The sequence below is a fragment of the Lonchura striata genome, chromosome 31 (genome assembly GCF_050655825.1).
Source record: "Lonchura striata isolate lonStrDom1 chromosome 31, ASM5065582v1, whole genome shotgun sequence".
Taxonomy (NCBI): domain Eukaryota; kingdom Metazoa; phylum Chordata; class Aves; order Passeriformes; family Estrildidae; genus Lonchura; species Lonchura striata.
The window spans coordinates 5,962,071-5,980,604 of NC_140733.1; the positions used below are offsets into that span (position 1 = coordinate 5,962,071).

An 18,534-nucleotide genomic window follows, 5' to 3' on the forward strand; every position below is an offset into this window, starting at 1 on the left:
ATGGCTGGCACGTGACAGCGGTGACAGTGCTCCCTATGGTGGCACCAACTCCTGTGGTGGCAATGCCGTGGTTGGCATGTGACAGCGGTGACAGTGTTCCCTGTGGTGGCACCAAGGTGGCACCAACTCCTGTGGTGGCAATGCTGTGGCTGGCATGTGACAGCAGTGACAATGTTCCCTATGGTGGCAATGACATGGCTGGTATGTGGCAGTGGTGACAAATGAGCCCATGGTGGCACTGGCACAGCTGGCACCTGACAGCAGTGACAAATGACCCTGTGGTGGCACCAGGGTGGCTTTATTGGAGGTGGGGACATGGGGGGACCCCTCTTAGTCACGTGAGGGGCTCGGTGTCACCTGCAGAGTCCTCAGTGTCACCCACAGGCAGGTGCTGCTGTCCTCTGTGTCCCTGGTGGCAGCTGTGTCACCTGTAAAGGGTCAGCACAGCCCCGTGTCACCTGTGTCCCCATGGTGTCACCTGTGCTCCCGTGTGTCCCCGTGTGTCACCTGCAGATACGTCCTCGTTGTTCTCGGTGTCACGCAGTCACTGAGGTCACTGTGTCACCCTCGGTGTCCTTGCTGTCCCCAGGGGTTCCCGTGGGGCTCTGGCTGTCCCCGGCCAGGTGACGTTTCTGCCGCAGGAGTTGCCGGTACCGGGCGGCTGCAGCTTCCACGGTGGCCTGGAGCTCGGCCACCTCCACGGCCAGCGTCACCCCTGGGGACAGGGGGACATTGGGGGGACCGAGGAGGTCATGGGGGCTGTGACCTTTAGACCTCCCCAGTTTTGGGGACACTCCAGATTTGGGGTGTTCCCCCAATTCTTGGGCCACTCTGGGTTTGGGGACCTTTGGTGCTTTCTGGGGATCCCCCAGTTCCCCCCAGTCCCCCCCATCCTCACCCCTCTGGAAGCTGCCCTGGGCCTGCCGCAGAGTGGGGGGCACCAGGACCCCAAACCAGCCCAGGGGGTCTGTGGGGGGCCGGCTGGGGGCCCCCCCTTTCTCAGGGGCTCCCCGACGCTGACGCAGCCCTGGGGGAGAGACAAAGGTCAGAGGAACCCCCCACCAAAAACAACTGAGTAACCCCCACCAAACACCCACAGGACCCCTCAGAACTCCCCAGCACCCACAGGACCCCTCAGAACCGCACCCCCCCAGCACCCCAAATTCTCCCCCCAGCCCCCATGGGTGACATCCCCAGGACCTCCAATCTGTCCCCAGCACCCACTGGGGACCTGGGGACCCCAACACCCACAGGACCCCTCCCCAAGGGACCCCAGAACCCCCCCAGGGACCACCCAGCCCCCCTCTCACCGTCACCCCCCCCCTGCTGGGGGTCGGGGTCCTCGGGGTCCCCCCCTGTTCCTGGCACCTCCTCAAAGTGGGGGCGTCCCTCTGGGTCCTGCCTGGGGGTGACACAGTGGGGACAGTGTCACCACCGTGCCCTGGTGTCCCTTGGCCACCACAGGGACATCCCAAGCATCCCCAGTCACCCCCCACACTGGGGACATCAGTGTCACCCCTGTGTCACCTCCCCAAACTGGGGACACCCCAATGTCCTCATGTCCCTCCCTGTGTCTCTGTCCCCTCCCTGAATGTCCCCAATGTCCTCATATCCCTCCCTGTGTCCCTGCCACCCCCCACTGAGTGTCCCCCAATGTCCCAGTGTCCCTGTCCCCTCTGTCCCCCACCTGTGGCACACACGGACTCGGGGCACCATGGTGGCCCCATACTGCAGGGACGAGACGCGGTGACAGCCCAGGGAGTAACGGGCCTGAGCCAGGGACAGCCACCCCTGCGGGGACATCGGGGACATTGGGGACACAGCGGGGGGACATTCACCCCTGTGGGGTCATCGGGGACATTGGGGACACAGCGGGGGGACATTCACCCCTGTGGGGTCATCGGGGACGCTGGGGACACAGCGGGGGCACAGCCACCCCTGTGGGAACATCAGGGACATCGGGGTCACAGCAGGGGGACAGCCACCCCTTGAAGGGGACACAGGGACATGGCACTAGGGACAGTCACCCGGGGGGACACAGGTGCCACCCTGGCATGTCCCTTTGTGTCCCCACAGTGGGTGACATGTCCCCCACAGGATGTCCCAGGACGGGTGGTGTGTCCCCAGGCACGTCCCCACAGCAGGGAAGTGTCCCCAGCTGTGTCCCCATGGGGCTGGCACACCCCTGTGGCAGGTGGCACCTGCCCGGTGTGTCCCTGTGGCAGGTGGCACCTCCTCGCACGTGTCCCCACGAGGGGTGGCGTGTCCCCCTGTGTCCCTGCCGTGTTCCCGTGTCCCCTCACCTGCCGCAGGTGCTGCTCCAGCTGCTCCCGCCGCTGCTGCAGCAGCTCCAGCGCCTCCATCACCTCCAGCGCGGCCTCGTCCAGCGACAGCGACAGCGACCCTGCGGTTGTGGGGGGGGACACGGCTCAGGACCCCAACCAACACCCGGGGGGATACCTGCGGCTCCCCCAGACCCACCAGAACCGCTCCCCCCCGCCCGGGGACCGGCCCGGAGTCCCCGCGGTGCCACCCGCGTCCCCGGGACCCCCCAGGCCCTCACAGACCCCACCAAAACTCCCCCAGGGCCCCGGAAACCCGCTCACAAAACCCTCGGGATCCCTGAGACCCCCCCCAAAACGTTCCCGGTCTCCTGGAGACCCCCAGAAAAGCCCCCGAGACCCCCACCGAACATCCCCGGGACCCCCAGAGATCCCCAAACCCCGCGGAGCCCCCAGACCTCCCTCACCGTCCATCGCCGCCTTCACCGCGGCCTCAGGCCTGGCCCCGCCTCGTCCAATCGCAGCCCGCCCCGACACTTCTCGACCAATCAGCGAGCGCAGCACGCCGGAGGGCGGGGCCTGCGTGAGGCCCGGCACAGCAGCGGGGTGAAGCCCACCCGGCCGCCATCTCGAGTGAGGGCGCGGCGTTTTCCGCCCCTTTCCGGCAGCACCGCGCGCTCCCATTGGACCAGCAGCGCTCGACCAATGGGAAGCGGTGGTACTGGGAGGTGCCGGCGTGTGAGGAGCGGCGCGGAGCCATCGCGACCATGGTGAGGGGCGCGGGGTTGGGTCGGTGGTCCCGTGTCCCCCCATGTCCCCGCCTGTACCCCACCCTCATGGTGCCTCTGGCCTCCCTCCGTGTCCCCCATGCTCTCATTTCCATGCCCCTCACAACGAGCCCTCCCCCCTGCCCAGTGTCCCCATGTCCCCCCTCACGCGTCCCTCACTCCGTGTCCGCTGTCCCCTGATTCCCCCTGATGATGTCCCCGCTGTCCCCCGCTGTCCCCCATCCCTCGGTGCCGCCCCTCGGCTCCCCCGCCGTGCCCCCCACCCTCTCATGTCCCCCTCACCGGGCCCGTCCCCGCACCCCGCCGGTGTCCCCGCCGGTGTCACCTCCGCCTGTCCCCGCGTGGCAGCTGCGGCGCCAGGCCCGGGAGCGCCGGGAGTACCTGCAGCGCCGGGCCAGGGAGCAGCAGCAGCAGCGGCAGCGGGAGCGCAGGGAGAGCCTGCGGCGGGCGCTCGACGGTACCGGGGCACGGGGAGGGGGAACAGAGGGGCTGGGAGGGGGGCAAAGGGACCGGGGAGAATTTGGGGGGCTTACAGGGGGCTGGGGGGGAGTTAAGAAGAGATCCCGGGTGTGTGAAAAGGGGGCTGGGGGCGGCAGAGGAGATTTGGAGGAGGTGAGGAGAGTTTAGGGGGGATACAGAGGACTTTAAGGGGATTGGGGGATGTTTGGGGTTGTTAAAGAGGAGCTAAGAGGGGACATGGGGGTGCTGCAGGCCCGGGGGGTTATGTGGGGCTGGGGTATTGGAATGGGGAGGGTTGGGGGTCCTGTCTGAGCCCCCCCCGTTTCTCTCCCCCCTCCCCAGAGAATCGGCTGCTGCCCACAGAGCTGCGGCGCGAGGCGCTGGCCCTGCAGAAGGAGCTCGAGTTCGACTTCCAGGCACCGGGGGGTGAGAGGGACCCCCAAACTGGGGGAGAGGGACCCCCAAACTGGGGGAGAGGGACCCCCAAATCAGGATGGGAGGGTGGAGGGTGGGGACCCCCAAGTTGGAGGTGATTGGAATTTCCAAATGCAGGGGTGGGGGACAGGCAAGATTCTTAAATGGTGATCTAGACCCCAAAATGGGGAGAAGGGAATCTTGAGGCAGGAGGGAGGCAGCCCCAAAAAATACCTAAAAAAAGAGACTGATCTCATTTTTAGAAGTTTCCCCAAATTCCCTGTGGGTTTCTAAGTTTCCCACATAAGATTAAATTCACCGCCAAATGAGTGTGAGGTTGCACCAACACCCACAGTCTGGGCTGCACCCCAAATCTGAGCCTCGTTTTCCCAAAATGGCAATTAACCCCATGTCCCCCCAAAATCCCCCCGGAACCCCGACTCTGAACTGACCCCGATGACCCTGGGGTGGGTGTGGCCGCAGGGGGTGTGGCCTGACAAAGCCCCGCCCCCAGAGACAGGTGACAGCCAGGATGATGAGTACAGGTGGGCGGGGCTGGAGCCCCCCAAGGTGATGGTGACCACCTCCCGAGACCCCAGCGCCCGCCTGCGGCTCTTCGCCAAGGTGGGCATGGCCGGGTTTGGGTGTGGTCTGGGGGGGTGGGACTGGGTTTGGGTGTGGTCTGGGGTGGGTGGGGCTCTGTGGTGGGTGGGACTGGGTTTGGGTGGGGCTCTGTGGTGGGTGGAGCCAGGTTTGGGTGTGGTCTGGGGTGGGTGGGGCTCTGGGGTGGGTGGGGCCAGGTTTAGGTGTGGTCTGGGTGGGCGTGGTCATGTTTGGGTGTGGTCTGAGGTGGGTGGAGCTGGTTTTGGGTGTGGTCTGGGGTGGGTGGGGCCATGTTTGGGTGTTGTCTGGGGTGGGTGGGGCCAGGTTTGGGTGTGGTCTGGGGTGGGTGAGGCCAGGTTTGCGGTGAGTGGGGCTTTGGGCTGAGTTTGGGTGTGGCTCTGAGGTGGGCCAGGGGATGGGTGTGTCATTGTCACCCTGTGCTAGGGTGACAGACTTGGGGACATGTGAGGGTGATCTGGGGGACATGGGGGAGGTGATGTGGGGGACACTGGGATGTGATTTGGGGGGTACAGGGGGCAATGATTTTGGGGACATGGGGGAGGTGATGTGGGGGACACTGGGACGTGATTTGGGGGATACAGGGAGTAATGATTTGGGGGATTTGGGGGGTTATCTGGGGGACATGGGGGCAGTGATTTGGGGGACACATGGACGCTGTAATGGCACAAGCGGGGGGACGCTGGGTGAAGGGGTGACACGGGCAGGGCGTGGCTCAGTGTCCCCGTGTCCCCGTCCCCAGGAGCTGTGCCTGCTGCTGCCGGGGGCTCGCCGCATGAACCGGGGCCGTGCCGAGCTGGGCGCTCTGGTGGGCGCGTGCCGGGCCGCGGGGGTCACCGACCTGCTGGTGCTGCACGAGACCCGCGGGCGGCCCGGTCAGTGCCAGGCGGGGCTGCTGGAGGGGCTGGGGTCACCTTTTGGGGTTTCTGCTTGGAGGGGAGGGGCTGAGGGTGATGCCCTGGGAAGGCTGAGCTAGAGCAGAGTTAGACAAAATTAATTAATAAAGCAGGGATTTATTAAAAGGATCTCCGCAATGGATCCACCTTGGGCTGCACCCAAATGAACCAAAATGGTCACGAAATGGATAACCATTCACAGGGTCTTACACTTTTATTAGTTTTGGTCTATTTGTATATTTGCGCTAATTGTCCAATTTTAGCTTTAACCCATTAAGTCCCATCCTTCTTTTCCTCTCTCCAGCCCACATTGTTTATATTTTGGTACTGAGATTTGGATCATTGTCCTTGGTGCCCAGCTGGAGAAGGAATTGTTTTGTCTCCCTGCTCTGTGCAGAGAGCTCACCACCCCATAATACGCAGCCCAAACCCACACACTAAAGCAGCACAAAATGTGAAAAATAGAAAATCCAAAACCTGAGGTGTCAGGGGGGTGGGTGGGGCTAATCCCAAGGGGGTGTGGCCTGTTTTTGGGTGTGTCCTGACCAAGCCCCACACCCCCTAGACGGGCTGACCGTGTCCCACCTGCCCCACGGCCCCACTGCCCACTTCACCCTGAGCGGGGCCGTGCTGCGCCAGGAGGTCGGGGGGCTCGGGGGGGCCCCGCTGGCCGCCCCCCACCTGCTGCTGCTGCGCCTGGATTCCACCCTGGGAAAAAGGGTACGGCCGGGGGGGCGTGGGGAACGTGGGGGGGACAGGAGGGGACATGGGGGGCACACACCTGGGGGGATGGGAGGCATGGAGAATATGGGGGGACATGGGGGGCACACGCCTGGGGGGATGGGAGGCATGGAGAATACGGGGGACACACGCCTGGGGGGATGGGAGGCATGGAGAATATGGGGGGACATGGGGGGCACACACCTGGGGGGATGGGAGGCATGGAGAATATGGGGGGACATGGGGGGCACACGCCTGGGGGGATGGGAGGCATGGAGAATATGGGGGGGACATGGGGGGCACACACCTGGGGGGATGTGAGGGGATACAGAGGGGAATTTGGGGTACATGGGGGAGGAAATGGGGACACTGGGGAGGAGCACGGGAGGTCCCAGGGCTGGGGTGACCCCGTCCCTGTCCCCATCCCATTAGGTCGGGACCATCCTGAAGCACCTGTTCCCTGTTCCCCGTCCCGACAGCCGCCGCGTGGTGACCTTTGCCAACGAGGATGACGTCATTTTAGTGCGGTGGGTGACACGTGGGGACACGGGGACATGGACAGACCCCACCTCCGAGCCCCTCTGACCCCCCACTCCCCACAGGAACCACGTGTACCGGCGCCGGGGACGGACGGTGGAGCTGGAGGAGGTGGGACCCCGCTTCCAGCTGAGGCGTGAGTGTCCCCTGCTGTCCCCAACAGCCCTAAAAGTCCCCCTGGTGTCCCCAAATGTCCCAACAAACCCCCCTGTGTCCCCCCCAGCCTACCTGATCCGCCTGGGCACCCTGGAGCAGGGGGACGCAGCCGATGTGGAGTGGCGCTGGCACCCGTACACGGCCACGGCCCCCAAGCGCCGCCTGCTCAGCGCCACCTGAGCCCCCCAGCACCCCCCGACCACCGGGAGAGCCCCCCAGGTGGGGCCCACCTGCACACCTGAGACCACCTTGGCAGCTGGGACCCCTCTGGACTCCCCCAGGCACAGCCGGGTCTCTCACAATCACTTTTTATTTGTTATAATAAATGATTTTTTTTCTATATTGGGCTCGGTAAGGATCAGCTGGGTTCTGCTGCAGCCCCTCCTCTGTGGGAGGGGGCCCAGGGATCCGGACCCCCCCTCACACCCGGGACCACTCGGCCGGGGGGTCCCGCGGGCCCTTGGGCTTCCCAATGCGGAAGTTAAACCCTGGGGGGAGGAGCAGGAGGTCAGTAACGGGGGGCCTGGACATTGATGCCCCCCCGAACCCCCAAACCCTTTCCAGACACCGAGACCCCCCCCAGGACACCAGGGACCCCCCCCATTCTCACCCAGGCAGGGGCCGCTGCCAGTGTCCGTGGGGGGGGTCACAACCTCATAGGCGCCATCCGTGGGTCTGGGGGAGCCTGAGGGGGGGACCAGGGTCCGAATTATCGGTCCTGGGCACCCCTGAGCCCCCCAAAACATGGGGGACCCCCCAAACCCCCCCACTCACCTGCCGGGCTGGGGGAGGGGCGGCGCACGGGGCTGCCCGGCAGCGAGCACGTGCCCGAGGGGGCGGAGTCTCGGCCGAAGGGGGCGTGGTCTCTGCCCAAGGGGGAGGGGCCTCTCCCCGCGGCCCCGCCCCCTCGGCGGGGCTTGTTGACCACGGCGTAGGTGACATCCATGGCGGGGGGCGCGGGGGGCTCGGCCGGCACCGAGACGCTCCTGGGGGGGCAGGGGAAGGGGCGGCGAGGGAGGGGACACCTGGCCGGGTCACCTGTCCCCGCTGGGAGCACTCACCTGAGCAGCGTGGGCCGCAGAGCCCGGCGGGCGACGGCGTCCTGGTACAGGGGGGGCTGGGGAGGCAGAGGGTCACCTGCGACCCCCAAACGGGGGCTGCCGGAGCTCCCGTGTCCCCCCAAACCTCTGGGGGCCCCCTGAGCTCTTGGGGTCCCCCCCGACCGGCCGGGTCCCTCCTTTCACTTCCCCTTTCCGGGGGCAGGAAGTGCTGAGCCGCCTTCGTGCCCCCACCCCGCCCCGGATGCCCGCGGCCCCCCGAGCTCGGGGCTGGCCCCCCCCCACCCACAACAGGACCGGGGTCCCCCTCTCACCTGGACCCCGCGGGCCAGGCTGAGGTGGCCGGGGGGCGGTGGAGGCGCCATGGGGGTCCAGGTGGGTCTCAGGTGTGAGGGGCACGGAGGGGACCTGGGGGGTTTTCAGTGCCCCGGGCCCCGCCCCCGGCTGGAGCCCAGCCCCTGGGCTGGAGCCTAAAGCTGCCCTGGGAATTCCCTGTGGCGCTCTGGGGGGGCTCCTGTGGGACCCTATGGACACTGCAGCGTCTGCAGGGGCTGTTCTGGGGCTCTCTGTGACTTCTTAGAGAACCTATAACCCCTGCAGCGAGTCTGGGGGGGCTCAGTAAACCCTACAGAGCCTCTGTAGAGAATTTGGGTGCTCTTATGGACCCTAAAGGGTCCCCTAAAGCTCTTGGGGTGCCTACAGAGCTCCTGGGGTCCCCTGAAGCCGCCCTGGCGCTCCTGTGGCTCCCGGAGCCCGCCCGGGAGGCGCTGAAGGCGCCGGGGGCCGGGCAGGAGGGGTCACACGGAGCCTGGGGAGCCCCCAAACCTTGAGGGGTCCCCGATGGCCCCGAGGGGGCGGGGCCGGGCCCCGCCGGGATCGCGCCGGCCCCGCCCCGCGCCACGAGCTGCGCCCCGCCCCGCGTGACGTCATGAAAGGGGTGGAGCGGGAGAACCCGCCAAAAAAGGCGTCGCCCCTTAGGCCCCGCCCCGCGCCCGCTGATTGGTGGCAGCGCGGCGGCCGCGCGGCGATTGGTGGAGGCGGCGGCGCGGTGACGTCACGGGGCGCGCGGCGCGGCGGCCCCGGAAGCGGCGGTGGCGGCGGGAGCGGGAGCGCGGCCGGTGAGCGCGCGCGGGGCGGGGACAGCGCGGGGGCGGGGCCAGGGGGCGGGGCCCGGTGGGGAGGGGGCGGCCCGGGGGCGATCGCCGGAGGGTGGGACTTAGTGAGGGGGCGGGGCGGCCCCGGGGCGCGGTTGATGTGATTTGGGGCGGGGCTACCGTTTTGGGGGCGTGGTTTAACTGTGGGGGCGTGGCCAGAGAGGCACGCGTGGGGTGTTCCGGGGTGAGGGTCGGTGGGGGCGTGGCCTATAAAACCACCAGGGCTGGGGCGTACCGAGTGGGACTGGAGGTGTGGCCGCAAGGTGTGGATTGGGGTGGGTGTGGCTTGTGGAGCCACGCCCCTGGTGACCCCACCCCACCTCCCCCACCTGCCAGCACCCAGGACCCCTGACCCCGCCCTTGGACAGGGCAGGGTGGGGCAGGGCGGGGCAGGAACAGCACAGGCACCGCCCCGGCGCCCCCTGCTGGTCACAGGTGAGGCAGAGATGGAGCCAGGGAGGACAGTGGACACGGCGTCCCCGAGCTGCCACCACAGCGGTGAGGATGAGGAGGAAGATGTGACAGCAGTGGCAGCCATGGCATCATCCGTGTGTCACCCTGCTGGGAATGAGGAGGAGGAGGACAAGGAGGTGGCAGCAGTGGTGACAGCCACAGTGTCCCTGGGGTGCCACTCCAGTGAGGAGGAGGAGGAGGAGGAGGTGGCAGTGGCCATGACACCCCAGGGTGGGCCATGTGGCAGGGATGAGGATGTGGTGACAGCAGTGACAGCGGAAGCAGCCACAACGTCCCAGGACTGTCATCCCGGTGAGGAGGAGGAGGTGACCACAGCAGGGACATCCCTGGGGTGTCCCCCACTTGGGGATGAGGAGGAGGAGGAGGTGACCACAGCAGTGACATCCCCGGGTGTTCAACCCAGTGAGGAGGAGATGACCATGGCAGCAACGTCCCCAGCACGGCCTCCTGTAGGGGATGAAGAGGAGGTGACAGCAGCAGTGACATCCCCAGAGAGTCACCCCAGTGAGGAGCAGGTGATGGCAGCAGTGACATCCCCAGTGTGTCACCCGGGCGAGGAAGAGGAGGAGGTGACGGCGGCGGTGACGGCAGCGGCGGCCACGTCGGCCCTGGGCGGGCGGCGTGGCGCAGACGAGGACGTGGCGGCCGCGGGCTGGCGAGCGCGGCGCAAACACGTGTTCGTGCTCAGCGAGGCCGGGAAGCCGATCTACTCCCGGCACGGCAACGAGGAGGCGCTGGCGGCCACCATGGGTGTCATGATGGCCCTCGTGTCCTTCATCCAGAGCGGCGGCAACGCCATCCGCGCCATCTGCTCCGGTACGGGACCAGCGGGGGGTGGAGAAGGAACCCCTACATTTAGACAGACACACCTGTGGGTAACCCCAAATCTGCACAGCCCCGCCCCCAGGTAGCCCTGAAACAGCCCCCACAGGTACAGCCATCCCTGCTCCAAACAGCCCCCTCCAAACACAACATCCCACCCCCAAAAGCACCTCTCCCAGGTACAGCTGAATCTACCAAATCAGCCTGCCCAGGTGCAACCAGCCCCCCTAAACTCTCTTCCCACCTAAACCCCTTCCTGGGTCCTACCACCCCGCTAAAAACCTTCCTGGTACAGCCACTCTCCAAAAACAACACACCCCAAAACAACACCCCTCCAGGTACATCTGTCTGCCCGAAAACCGACTTCCCCCCGCCTCCCTCCGTGTCCCCCCGCCCCGTGTGACCGCCGTGTCCCCTCTCTCCCCCGCAGAGGACCGCACGCTGGTGTTCGAGCAGCGGGGCCCGCTGCTGCTGGTGTCGGTGTCCCGCACGCGGCAGTCGGCGGCGCAGCTGCGGCGGGAGCTGGCCTTCGTGCACGAGCAGATCCTGTCGCTGCTGACCCGCGGGGGCATCGCCCGCGTCTTCGCTCGACGCCGCGGCTTCGACCTGCGCCGGCTGCTGGCGGGCGCCGAGGCCGTGCTGGACCGGCTGCTCTGCGGGGCCGCGGCCGACGGGCGGCTGCTGCTGGGGGCCGCTCGCTGCCTGCCCCTGCCCGGGGGGCTCCGCCGCGCCGTGTCCGGGGCGCTCCGCCGCGCCGCCGCCGCCGCCCGCCCCGCGCCCGCCCTGGCCGTGCTGGCGGCTCGGGGCCGCCTGGTGACGGCGGCGCGGCAGCGGGCGCTGGCCGAGGGCGGGCGGCTGTGCGCCAGCGACCTCCACCTGCTGCTCAACCTGCTGGGCGGCGGGGCGGGCGCGGGGGCGGGCGAGGTGTGGACCCCCGTGTGCTTGCCCCGTTTCAACCCCGACGGGTACTTCTACGCGTACGCGGCGCGGCTGGGCGAGGAGGAGGAGGAGGAGGAGGGCGTGACGCTGATCCTGCTGTCCACGGAGCGAGAGGGGTTCTACGCGGCGGCGGCGTGCCGGCGGCAGCTGGAGGACACGCTGCGGGCGCAGGGCTGGCTGGCCGAGCTGGCGGCGGCCGTGCGAGGGGGAGCGGGGTACGGCCCGTCCCGCCCCGGCGCCCCCGAGCTCCGGCACTTCCTCTACAAACCCTTGGAGGGGCCGGAGGAGATGCAGCAGCTGCCGCAGTTCACCAGGTGGGCGGGGATGGGGGGGACACGCCAGAATTGAGGGGGTTGGGGGTGTCCCTGACCTTCACCTGACCTCCGTGTCCCACTTCCCTCACCTGGGGGACTTCCCTGGCTGCAGCCCGGAGCTGGAGGAGCCCTACACCAGCGAGGAGGAGCAGCACCGGCTCTTCGACCTGTACCACTACCTGCACAGCCGTGTGCACAGCCCACACCGGCCCCTGCGCCTGCTCTACCACGTAGCTGAGAAGGAAACGCTGCTGGCCTGGGTGAGCCGTGGGCAAGGAGCCGTCAGCAGGGCCCAGAGCCAGCAGCACGGGGTTTGTGCTGTCCTGAGAAGATTCCAGAGTTAGCGGGGGCCTCTGGCTGGTGGTGCTGTCAGTAGATCCCACGATTAAGAGGGTGCTCGGTGTCAGTGGGGTCAGTAAATCTCACGATTAATGGGGTTCTCACTGGCAGTGCCGTCAGTAAATCCCACAGTTAATGGGATGCTCAGTGTCAGTGCCATCAGTAAATCCCACAGTTAACAGGATGTTCACTGGCAGTGCTGTCAGTAAATCCCACAATTAATGGGATGCTCGTTATCAGTGCTGTCAGTAAATCCCACAATTTTAACGGGATGCTCGGTGTCAGTGCCATCCCACAATTAATGGGATGCTCAGTGTCAGTGCTGTCAGTAAATCCCACAATGGGATGCTCCCTGGCAGTGCTGTCAGTAGATCCCAGTTAATGGGATGCTCGGTGTCAGTGCTATCAGTAAATCCCACAATTAACGGGATGCTCGGTGTCAGTGCCATCCCACAATTAATGGGATGCTCATTGGCAGTGCTGTCAGTAAATCCCACAGTTAACAGGCACGGATTCCCACAGGTGACCAGCAAGTTCGAACTGTACAGCTGCTTCAGCCCGCTGGTGACGAAGGCGGGCGCCATCGCCGTGCTGACCAAGCTGCTGCGCTGGCTCAAGAAGGAGGAGGACTGGCTGTTCATCCGCTACCCGGCACCGTTCTGCGCCGCGCCCGCGCGCCCCGAGGGGCCCGAGCCCGAGGGCTGACAATAAACACTGAGACCAAGGGGAGAGTCCTGAGTCTGGGGGGACTGGGGGGTGAGGGGACACGGCCTGAAGGGTGAAGGGTTGGGGGGACATCCTGAGGGATGTGGGGACAAGGGACATCCTGAGGGGTGAAGGGATGGGGGACATCCTGAGGGATGTGGGGACAAGGGACATCCTGAGGGGTGAAGGGACGGGGGGACATCCTGAGGGATGTGGGGACAAGGGACATCCTGAGGGGTGAAGGGACGGGGGGACATCCTGAGGGATGTGGGGACAAGGGACATCCTGAGGGGTGAAGGGATGGGGGACATCCTGAGGGATGTGGGGACAAGGGACATCCTGAGGGATGTGGGGACGGGGGACATCCTGAGGGATGAAGGGATGGGGGGACATCCTGAGGGGTGAAGGGACAGGGGGACGTCCTGAGGGATGTGGGGACAAGGGACATCCTGAGGGGTGAAGGGATGGGGGACATCCTGAGGGGTGATGGGACATCTTGAGTTATGTAGGGACAAGGGAATCCTGAGGGGTGGGGGAATGTGGGGACATCCTGAGGGATGAAGGGATGGGAGGACATCTTGAGTGATGTGGGGACAAGGGACATCCTGAAGGGTGAAGGGATGGGGGAATATCCTGAGGGGTGAGGGGATGAAGGAAACAGGGAGAGGAGATGAGAACCGCAACAGAGTAGGGAGAAAAGGGAACCAAAAATGACAGGAATGAGGGAGAGAAAATGGGGAGAAAACCTGAAAGAAAAGGTGGGTAAGAGCAGACAGTAAAGAGCAGACAGCAAAGAGAGGGATGAGAGGACAGAAATCAGTGGGAAAACATGTGAGGAAACGGTGGGAAAATGTGACAGGAAGGGCTGGAAGAAGTGACAAGAAACGGAGGGCAAAAATAGACGGGAAAGGGAGCAGAAAAGAGGGAAGAGAATATGATGGAAGAAGTGACAGATTGGGGGTGAAAAGGGCACAGAAAATGACATCAGGAAGGGAGAGAAGCAGCTGGAAAAGGGGACAAAAAATAAGGCAAAATGTGGATGGAAAATGGTGGGAGGATGTGATGGGGAAAGGTAGAAAAATGTGAGAAAAAAAGGGTGGGAAAACATGAGGGGAAAAGGTGGGGAAATGTGAGGCAAAAAAGTAGGAAATTAGAAGGGAAATGGTGTGAAAATGAGGGGGGAAGGCAGGGAAACATGAGGGGGAAGGGTGGGAAAAATTAGGGAAAAAGCAGGAAAATGTTAGTGGGAAAGGGCGGGAAAAGGGTGGGAAAACGTGAGGGGAAAAAGGCAAAAAAACATGAGGGGAGGAAAAAAGGCAGGAAAACGTGAGGGGAGAAAAAAGGCGGGAAAACGTGAGGGGAGGAAAAAAAGCGGGAAAACGTGAGGGGAGAAAAAAAGGCGGGAAAACGTGAGGGGAGGAAAAAAAGCGGGAAAACGTGAGGGGAGAAAAAAAGGCGGGAAAACGTGAGGGGAGGAAAAAGACAGGAGAACGTGTGGGGGAAAAGGGTGGGAAAACCTGAGAAAATAGGAAGGATAGCAGCTGAGAAAGCTGCAGAAAGAAGGTGAGGGCAAATGGGGGATGAAAAGGGACAAAATGTAAGGACACAAGACAGAAGGGTGTGAAAAGAGGACTGGAAAGAGGGTGTGGGTGACAGAAAATGGAGCAAGAGGGAAATGAGGGACAGAAATGAAAGGGACAGAGGCGGCAGGAACTGGAGGAAAGAGGTGACAGGAATGGGAGAAACCCTGGAGAAAAGAGATAAGGAGGGAGGAAATGGTGAAGCGTGACAGAAAATGTGGGGCTGAGGGCTGGAAAAGGGGAACTAAGAAGATGACAAAGGTGACAGGAGGGGACAAACCAGTGCCCACCATCATCATCTGCTGTGTCCCCTCCATGTACCCCTGTGTCCCCTCCGTGTACCCCTGTGTCCCCTCCGTGTACCCCTGTGTCTCCACTGTGTACCCTTGTGTCCCCTCCATGTACCTCTGTGTCCCCTCCATGTACCCTCTGTCCCCTCCATGTACCCCTGTGTCCCCTCCATGTACCCGTGTCCCCTCCATGTACCCCTGTGTCCCCTCCATGTACCCTGTGTCCCCTCCGTGTACCCCTGTGTCCCCTCCATGTACCCCTGTGTCCCCTCCATGTACCCTCCGTCCCCTCCATGTACCCCTGTGTCCCCTCCATGTACCTCTCTGTCCCCTCCATGTACTCTGTGTCCCCTCCATGTACCCTCTGTCCCCTCCATGTACCCTTCTGTCCCCTCCATGTACCTCTCTGTCCCCTCCGTGTACCCCTGTGTCCCCTCCATGTACCCTGTGTCCCCTCCATGTACCCTGTGTCCCCACATGTTCCTGCAGGCTCAGTGATGGACCTGAACCCACGCAGTGAGAGGCTCTACAGCCAGGACCCCCCAAGACCGCCCTGTGTCCCAGTGTCCCCCCGCCCCAGGGGCCAGGCGGTCTCGGGTGTCCCCAGGAGGGGCAATGTCCCTGTGTCCTGCCCAGTTCCCCCCTCAGGTCCCCCTGGGGGGATCCCACAGCTGGAGGTGCTGCTGAGGCAGATGCACAGCCTGCAGAAAGGTGAGTGTGAGGAGCCCTGTGCTCCCCCATATTCCCATGTCCCACATGCCCTCCTGTGCTCCCTCATGTGCCTGCCACGTCCCCCTGTGTCCCATGCGTCCCTCTCTCTGTCCCACCGTGTCCCACAGTCCGAGAGACCACGGCACAGGAGCTGGTGAAGGCACAAGACTGCAGTGAGGGGTTGCGGCAGCACCTGGAGCAGCGTGAGTCACCTGGGGGGACACTGAGGGGTCCAGAGGGGGACACTGAGGGGTTTGGGGGATCCCTTAGGGGTCTGGAGGGGGACACTGAGAGGTTTGGGGGATCCCTTAGGGGTCTGGAGGGGGACACTGAGAGGTTTGGGGGATCTCTGAGGGGTCTGGAGGGGGATATAGAGAGGAGTTCTGGTGGGGGACACTGAGAGAGGGTCTGGAGGGGGACGCTGAGGGGTCTGGGGACACACAGAGAGGGGTCTGTAGGGTCCTTGGGTGGTGTGTAGGGATCCTGAGGGGTTTTTGGGGACAGAGGGCTCTGAGCTCATTGCCCCCTCCCCACAGTGGAGCAGCGCAAGGAGGCACTGGAGAGGTCCTGGCAGCAGGTGCAGGGTGAGCCCAGGGGCCTTGGGGTCTTTGGGGCCCCCCCAAAACCTCCCCTGATGCCCCCTGAACCTCTGGCCCCCTTGACCCCCATGATTCCCTGACCCTTGTGGCCCCTCCTGACTCCCCCACACAGAGGGACCCCCTTGGCCCCTGTGACCCCCTGACCCCTCTGACCTCAACCCCTGTGACCCCCTGTGACCCCCTGTGACCCCCCAGAGTCACTGCAGAGAGCGCAGCTGCAAGGGAAGGAGGTGGAGGCCAAAGGCCAGAGGTGAGTGGGAACACCTGTGACCCTCCTCAACCTCACCTGTGCCCCCCCCCCCAAAACACACGTGGTGCCCCCTGACCCCCCACAGGCGCTGCGGGCTCTGCCTGGAGCAGCAGCAGGACATGGAAGGGACAAAGCAGCACTGGAAGCAGCTGAAAGACCTGCGCCGGGGACACAGGTGAGGCTGGGGGACACAGCCTGAGGGACACAGGTGGGGCTGGGGGACACAGGTGGGGCTGGGGACACAGGTAGGGCTGGGGGACACAGCCTGAGGGACACAGGTAGGGCTGGGGGACACAGGTAGGGCTGGGGGACACAGCCTGGGGGATACAGGTGGGGCTGGGGGACACAAGTGGGCTGGGGGTGGCACCAGGTGACCCACACAGGTCATGTGGCCACCGTGTCACCCCTGTGTCCCCTCACCCTCAGGTGGCAGCACTGCCAGCAGCTCGAGTCCATCATGGAGGAGCTCAAGCACCTGCGTGTCACACACGTAAGCCCGGGGCTGGGGTCCCTCACACACCTGGGGGTACTGGCACACCTGGGTGTCCTGGCACACCCTGGGATCACACACCCTGTCCCCTGCTTCGTGTCCCCCTCCCACCACTGTCCCCCCACAGGCTCCGGCCCACCTGGAGGCTGAACTGGTGCAGCTGGAGAAGATGGAGGAGAAGTGGCTGAGCTGGGGTGAGCCCCTGACACCTGAGTGACCCCCCAGGACCCCCTTCAGACACCCCAGTGACCCCTGCCAACACCTGAGTGATCTCCTGACCGGCCCTGGGCCACCTGAGCCCCTCTCCCACAAGCCCCTGAGTGACCCCCTGGACACCTGAGCCCCCCCAAACCCAGGTGTGCCCCCTTGGGCTGACCGGTGTCCCCCCCTTGCCCAGAGCGCCGTGTGATGGACACGGAGGAGCAGCTGGGCCCACAGGCACCTGTGCTCAGGTGAGTGCCCAGCTCTGGCCCCGCCCCGCCAAGGTGGCCCCGCCCACTCAGGCCTGGCCCCGCCCCCTAACCCCCATTCTCGCAGGCGATTGGTGCAGCAGGACCAGGAGGGGGCGGAGCGACAGCTGGAGGTGGAGCTGGGCCGGCAGCAGCTGAGCCGGCAGCGCCGTGACAGGTGTGTGACCTCTGGGACAGGTGTGGGACAGGTGTGGGACACCTGGGACAGGTGTGGGACAGGTGTGGGACACCTGGGACAGGTGTGTGACCTCTGGGACAGGTGTGGGACAGGTGTGGGACACCTGGGACAGCTGTGTGACCTCTGGGACAGGTGTGGGACCCCTGGGACAGGTGTGTGACACCTGTGACAGGTGTGGGACAGGTGTGGGACCCCTGGGACAGGTGTGTGACCTCTGGGACAGGTGTGGGACAGATGTGGGACCCCTGGGACAGGTGTGTGACCTCTGGGACAGGTGTGGGACAGATGTGGGACACCTGGGACAGCTGTGTGACCTCTGGGACAGGTGTGGGACACCTGGGACAGGTGTGGGACAGGTGTGGGACCCCTGGGACAGGTGTGTGACACCTGTGACAGGTGTGGGACAGGTGTGTGACAGGTGTGTGACACCTGGTACAGGTGTATGACCTCTGGGACAGGTGTGTGACACCTGGGACAGGTGTGTGACAGGTGTGGGACACCTGGGACAAGTGTGTGACCTCTGGGACAGGTGTGGGACACCTGGGACAGGTGTGGAACAGGTGTGGGACAGGTGTGGGACCCCTGGGACAGGTGTGTGGGACAGGTGTGGGACACCTGGGACAGGTGTGGAACAGGTGTGTGACAAGTGTGGGACCCCTGGGACAGGTGTGTGGGACAGGTGTGGCCCTGTCACCTGGCCCCACCCACCTCTGGCCCCGCCCCCAGGTTGGCCGAGGAGCTGCAGCAGCTGCAGCGCCCCCTGGAGGCTCAGCCAGAGTGATGGGGACAAGATGGACACACCCCACGGGACACCTGTGCCACACCTCTGCGTGTTACCTGCGCGCCACCTGTGCCTGCCGTGTTCTCATGTCCCCCATTGTCCCCCTCTGGTCCCCAAAGCTCCCCCATGTCCCCCATTGTCCCTCAAGTTCCCCCCATCCTCCCCACATTCCCCAATTGTCCCTCATGTCCCCATTTTCCCCCATGTCCCCAGTTTCTCTCCAGTGTCCCCCATGTGCCCCCAGGTCCTCATGTGCCCCAAAATGTCCCGCATGTGCCCTCATGTCCCCGATGTCCCTCATGTCCCCAGTTTCTCCCCAATGTCCCCCATGTCCCCAGTGTCCCCTTATGTCCCCATTTTCCCCATGTGCCCCCAACGTCCCCTCAGGTCCCTGATGTCCCCCATGTCCCCTAAAATCCCCAATGTACCCCACGTCCCGCTGTCCCCCACGTCCCCAATAAACGCCCTGCCACCACTGCTCTCTCCGGCGTCTTTTTTGCTACCGCG

At 64.6% G+C, this 18,534-nt stretch overlaps 5 protein-coding genes across 12 annotated transcripts; 3 read left to right on the plus strand and 2 right to left on the minus strand.

The window, feature by feature from the left end:
• Window positions 1-282: 282 nt before the first annotated feature.
• Window positions 283-3,406, minus strand: VMA22 (vacuolar ATPase assembly factor VMA22). Of its 6 annotated transcripts, none has more exons than XM_085563572.1 (7): window positions 2,769-2,788; window positions 2,304-2,404; window positions 1,688-1,791; window positions 1,311-1,402; window positions 899-1,027; window positions 508-715; window positions 283-428 (listed from the first exon to the last, which is right to left on the minus strand). In XM_085563572.1, the coding sequence occupies exons 2-6, from the start codon at window positions 2,361-2,363 to the stop codon at window positions 537-539; spliced, it is 564 nt and encodes a 187-aa protein (XP_085419698.1). In that variant the 5' UTR covers window positions 2,364-2,404; window positions 2,769-2,788; the 3' UTR covers window positions 283-428; window positions 508-536. The 6 variants fall into 6 exon arrangements, with proteins under 6 accessions (XP_085419698.1, XP_077645732.2, XP_085419695.1 ...); XM_077789606.2 differs by having other exon boundaries at window positions 2,750-2,775; XM_085563569.1 differs by having other exon boundaries at window positions 2,741-2,775.
• IMP4 (IMP U3 small nucleolar ribonucleoprotein 4) lies at window positions 3,010-7,215 on the plus strand. Its single transcript, XM_077789605.2, has 9 exons — window positions 3,010-3,052; window positions 3,419-3,527; window positions 3,872-3,955; window positions 4,458-4,567; window positions 5,307-5,439; window positions 6,026-6,180; window positions 6,613-6,707; window positions 6,783-6,853; window positions 6,941-7,215. The coding sequence occupies exons 1-9, from the start codon at window positions 3,050-3,052 to the stop codon at window positions 7,051-7,053; spliced, it is 873 nt and encodes a 290-aa protein (XP_077645731.1). The 5' UTR covers window positions 3,010-3,049; the 3' UTR covers window positions 7,054-7,215.
• Window positions 7,166-8,984, minus strand: PTPN18 (protein tyrosine phosphatase non-receptor type 18). The gene is made up of 5 exons (XM_085563592.1): window positions 8,246-8,984; window positions 7,935-7,990; window positions 7,648-7,859; window positions 7,484-7,558; window positions 7,166-7,361 (listed from the first exon to the last, which is right to left on the minus strand). Exons 1-5 carry the CDS (start codon window positions 8,294-8,296, stop codon window positions 7,294-7,296), a joined length of 462 nt encoding a protein of 153 aa, XP_085419718.1. The 5' UTR covers window positions 8,297-8,984; the 3' UTR covers window positions 7,166-7,293.
• MON1B (MON1 vesicular trafficking associated B) lies at window positions 8,901-12,697 on the plus strand. 3 transcript variants are annotated; one of them, XM_085563497.1, is made up of 5 exons: window positions 8,901-9,049; window positions 9,422-10,375; window positions 10,812-11,634; window positions 11,747-11,894; window positions 12,496-12,697. In XM_085563497.1, the coding sequence occupies exons 2-5, from the start codon at window positions 9,532-9,534 to the stop codon at window positions 12,676-12,678; spliced, it is 1,998 nt and encodes a 665-aa protein (XP_085419623.1). In that variant the 5' UTR covers window positions 8,901-9,049; window positions 9,422-9,531; the 3' UTR covers window positions 12,679-12,697. The 3 variants fall into 3 exon arrangements, with proteins under 3 accessions (XP_085419623.1, XP_085419624.1, XP_021406164.3); XM_085563498.1 differs by having other exon boundaries at window positions 8,924-9,049; window positions 9,521-10,375; XM_021550489.3 differs by having other exon boundaries at window positions 8,979-9,049; window positions 9,429-10,375.
• Window positions 12,698-12,814: 117 nt separating this feature from the next.
• LOC146764789 (uncharacterized) lies at window positions 12,815-18,512 on the plus strand. Its single transcript, XM_085563566.1, has 10 exons — window positions 12,815-15,259; window positions 15,388-15,462; window positions 15,796-15,843; window positions 16,054-16,108; window positions 16,194-16,283; window positions 16,535-16,598; window positions 16,726-16,792; window positions 16,996-17,050; window positions 17,136-17,225; window positions 17,973-18,512. The coding sequence occupies exons 1-10, from the start codon at window positions 14,842-14,844 to the stop codon at window positions 18,025-18,027; spliced, it is 1,017 nt and encodes a 338-aa protein (XP_085419692.1). The 5' UTR covers window positions 12,815-14,841; the 3' UTR covers window positions 18,028-18,512.
• Window positions 18,513-18,534: the final 22 nt, after the last annotated feature.

Bases quoted from the DNA above. Each gene is read 5' to 3' on its own strand.
- IMP4 (XM_077789605.2), top strand. The intron at 3,528-3,871 runs GTACCGGGGCAC...CCCCCTCCCCAG, and splicing joins CCTGCGGCGGGCGCTCGACG to AGAATCGGCTGCTGCCCACA. The intron at 6,708-6,782 runs GTGGGTGACACG...CACTCCCCACAG, and splicing joins GATGACGTCATTTTAGTGCG to GAACCACGTGTACCGGCGCC.
- VMA22 (XM_077789607.2), bottom strand. From the start codon at position 3,095: ATGGGGGGACACGGGACCACCGACCCAACCCCGCGCCCCTCACCATGG. The intron at 2,405-2,740 runs GTCTGGGGGCTC...CCACAACCGCAG, and splicing joins GGCGATGGACGGTGAGGGAG to GGTCGCTGTCGCTGTCGCTG. The intron at 1,792-2,303 runs GTGAGGGGACAC...ATGTCCCCGCAG, and splicing joins TGGAGCAGCACCTGCGGCAG to GGGTGGCTGTCCCTGGCTCA.
- PTPN18 (XM_085563592.1), bottom strand. From the start codon at position 8,296: ATGGCGCCTCCACCGCCCCCCGGCCACCTCAGCCTGGCCCGCGGGGTC. The intron at 7,559-7,647 runs GTGAGTGGGGGG...TCCCCCCCTCAG, and splicing joins CCCCTCCCCCAGCCCGGCAG to GCTCCCCCAGACCCACGGAT. The intron at 7,362-7,483 runs GTGAGAATGGGG...TCCTCCCCCCAG, and splicing joins TGGCAGCGGCCCCTGCCTGG to GGTTTAACTTCCGCATTGGG.
- MON1B (XM_085563497.1), top strand. From the start codon at position 9,532: ATGGAGCCAGGGAGGACAGTGGACACGGCGTCCCCGAGCTGCCACCAC. The intron at 11,635-11,746 runs GTGGGCGGGGAT...CCCTGGCTGCAG, and splicing joins CAGCTGCCGCAGTTCACCAG to CCCGGAGCTGGAGGAGCCCT. The intron at 11,895-12,495 runs GTGAGCCGTGGG...GGATTCCCACAG, and splicing joins AGGAAACGCTGCTGGCCTGG to GTGACCAGCAAGTTCGAACT.
- LOC146764789 (XM_085563566.1), top strand. From the start codon at position 14,842: ATGTACCCCTGTGTCCCCTCCATGTACCTCTCTGTCCCCTCCATGTAC. The intron at 15,463-15,795 runs GTGAGTCACCTG...CCCTCCCCACAG, and splicing joins GCGGCAGCACCTGGAGCAGC to TGGAGCAGCGCAAGGAGGCA. The intron at 16,793-16,995 runs GTGAGCCCCTGA...CCCCTTGCCCAG, and splicing joins GGAGAAGTGGCTGAGCTGGG to AGCGCCGTGTGATGGACACG.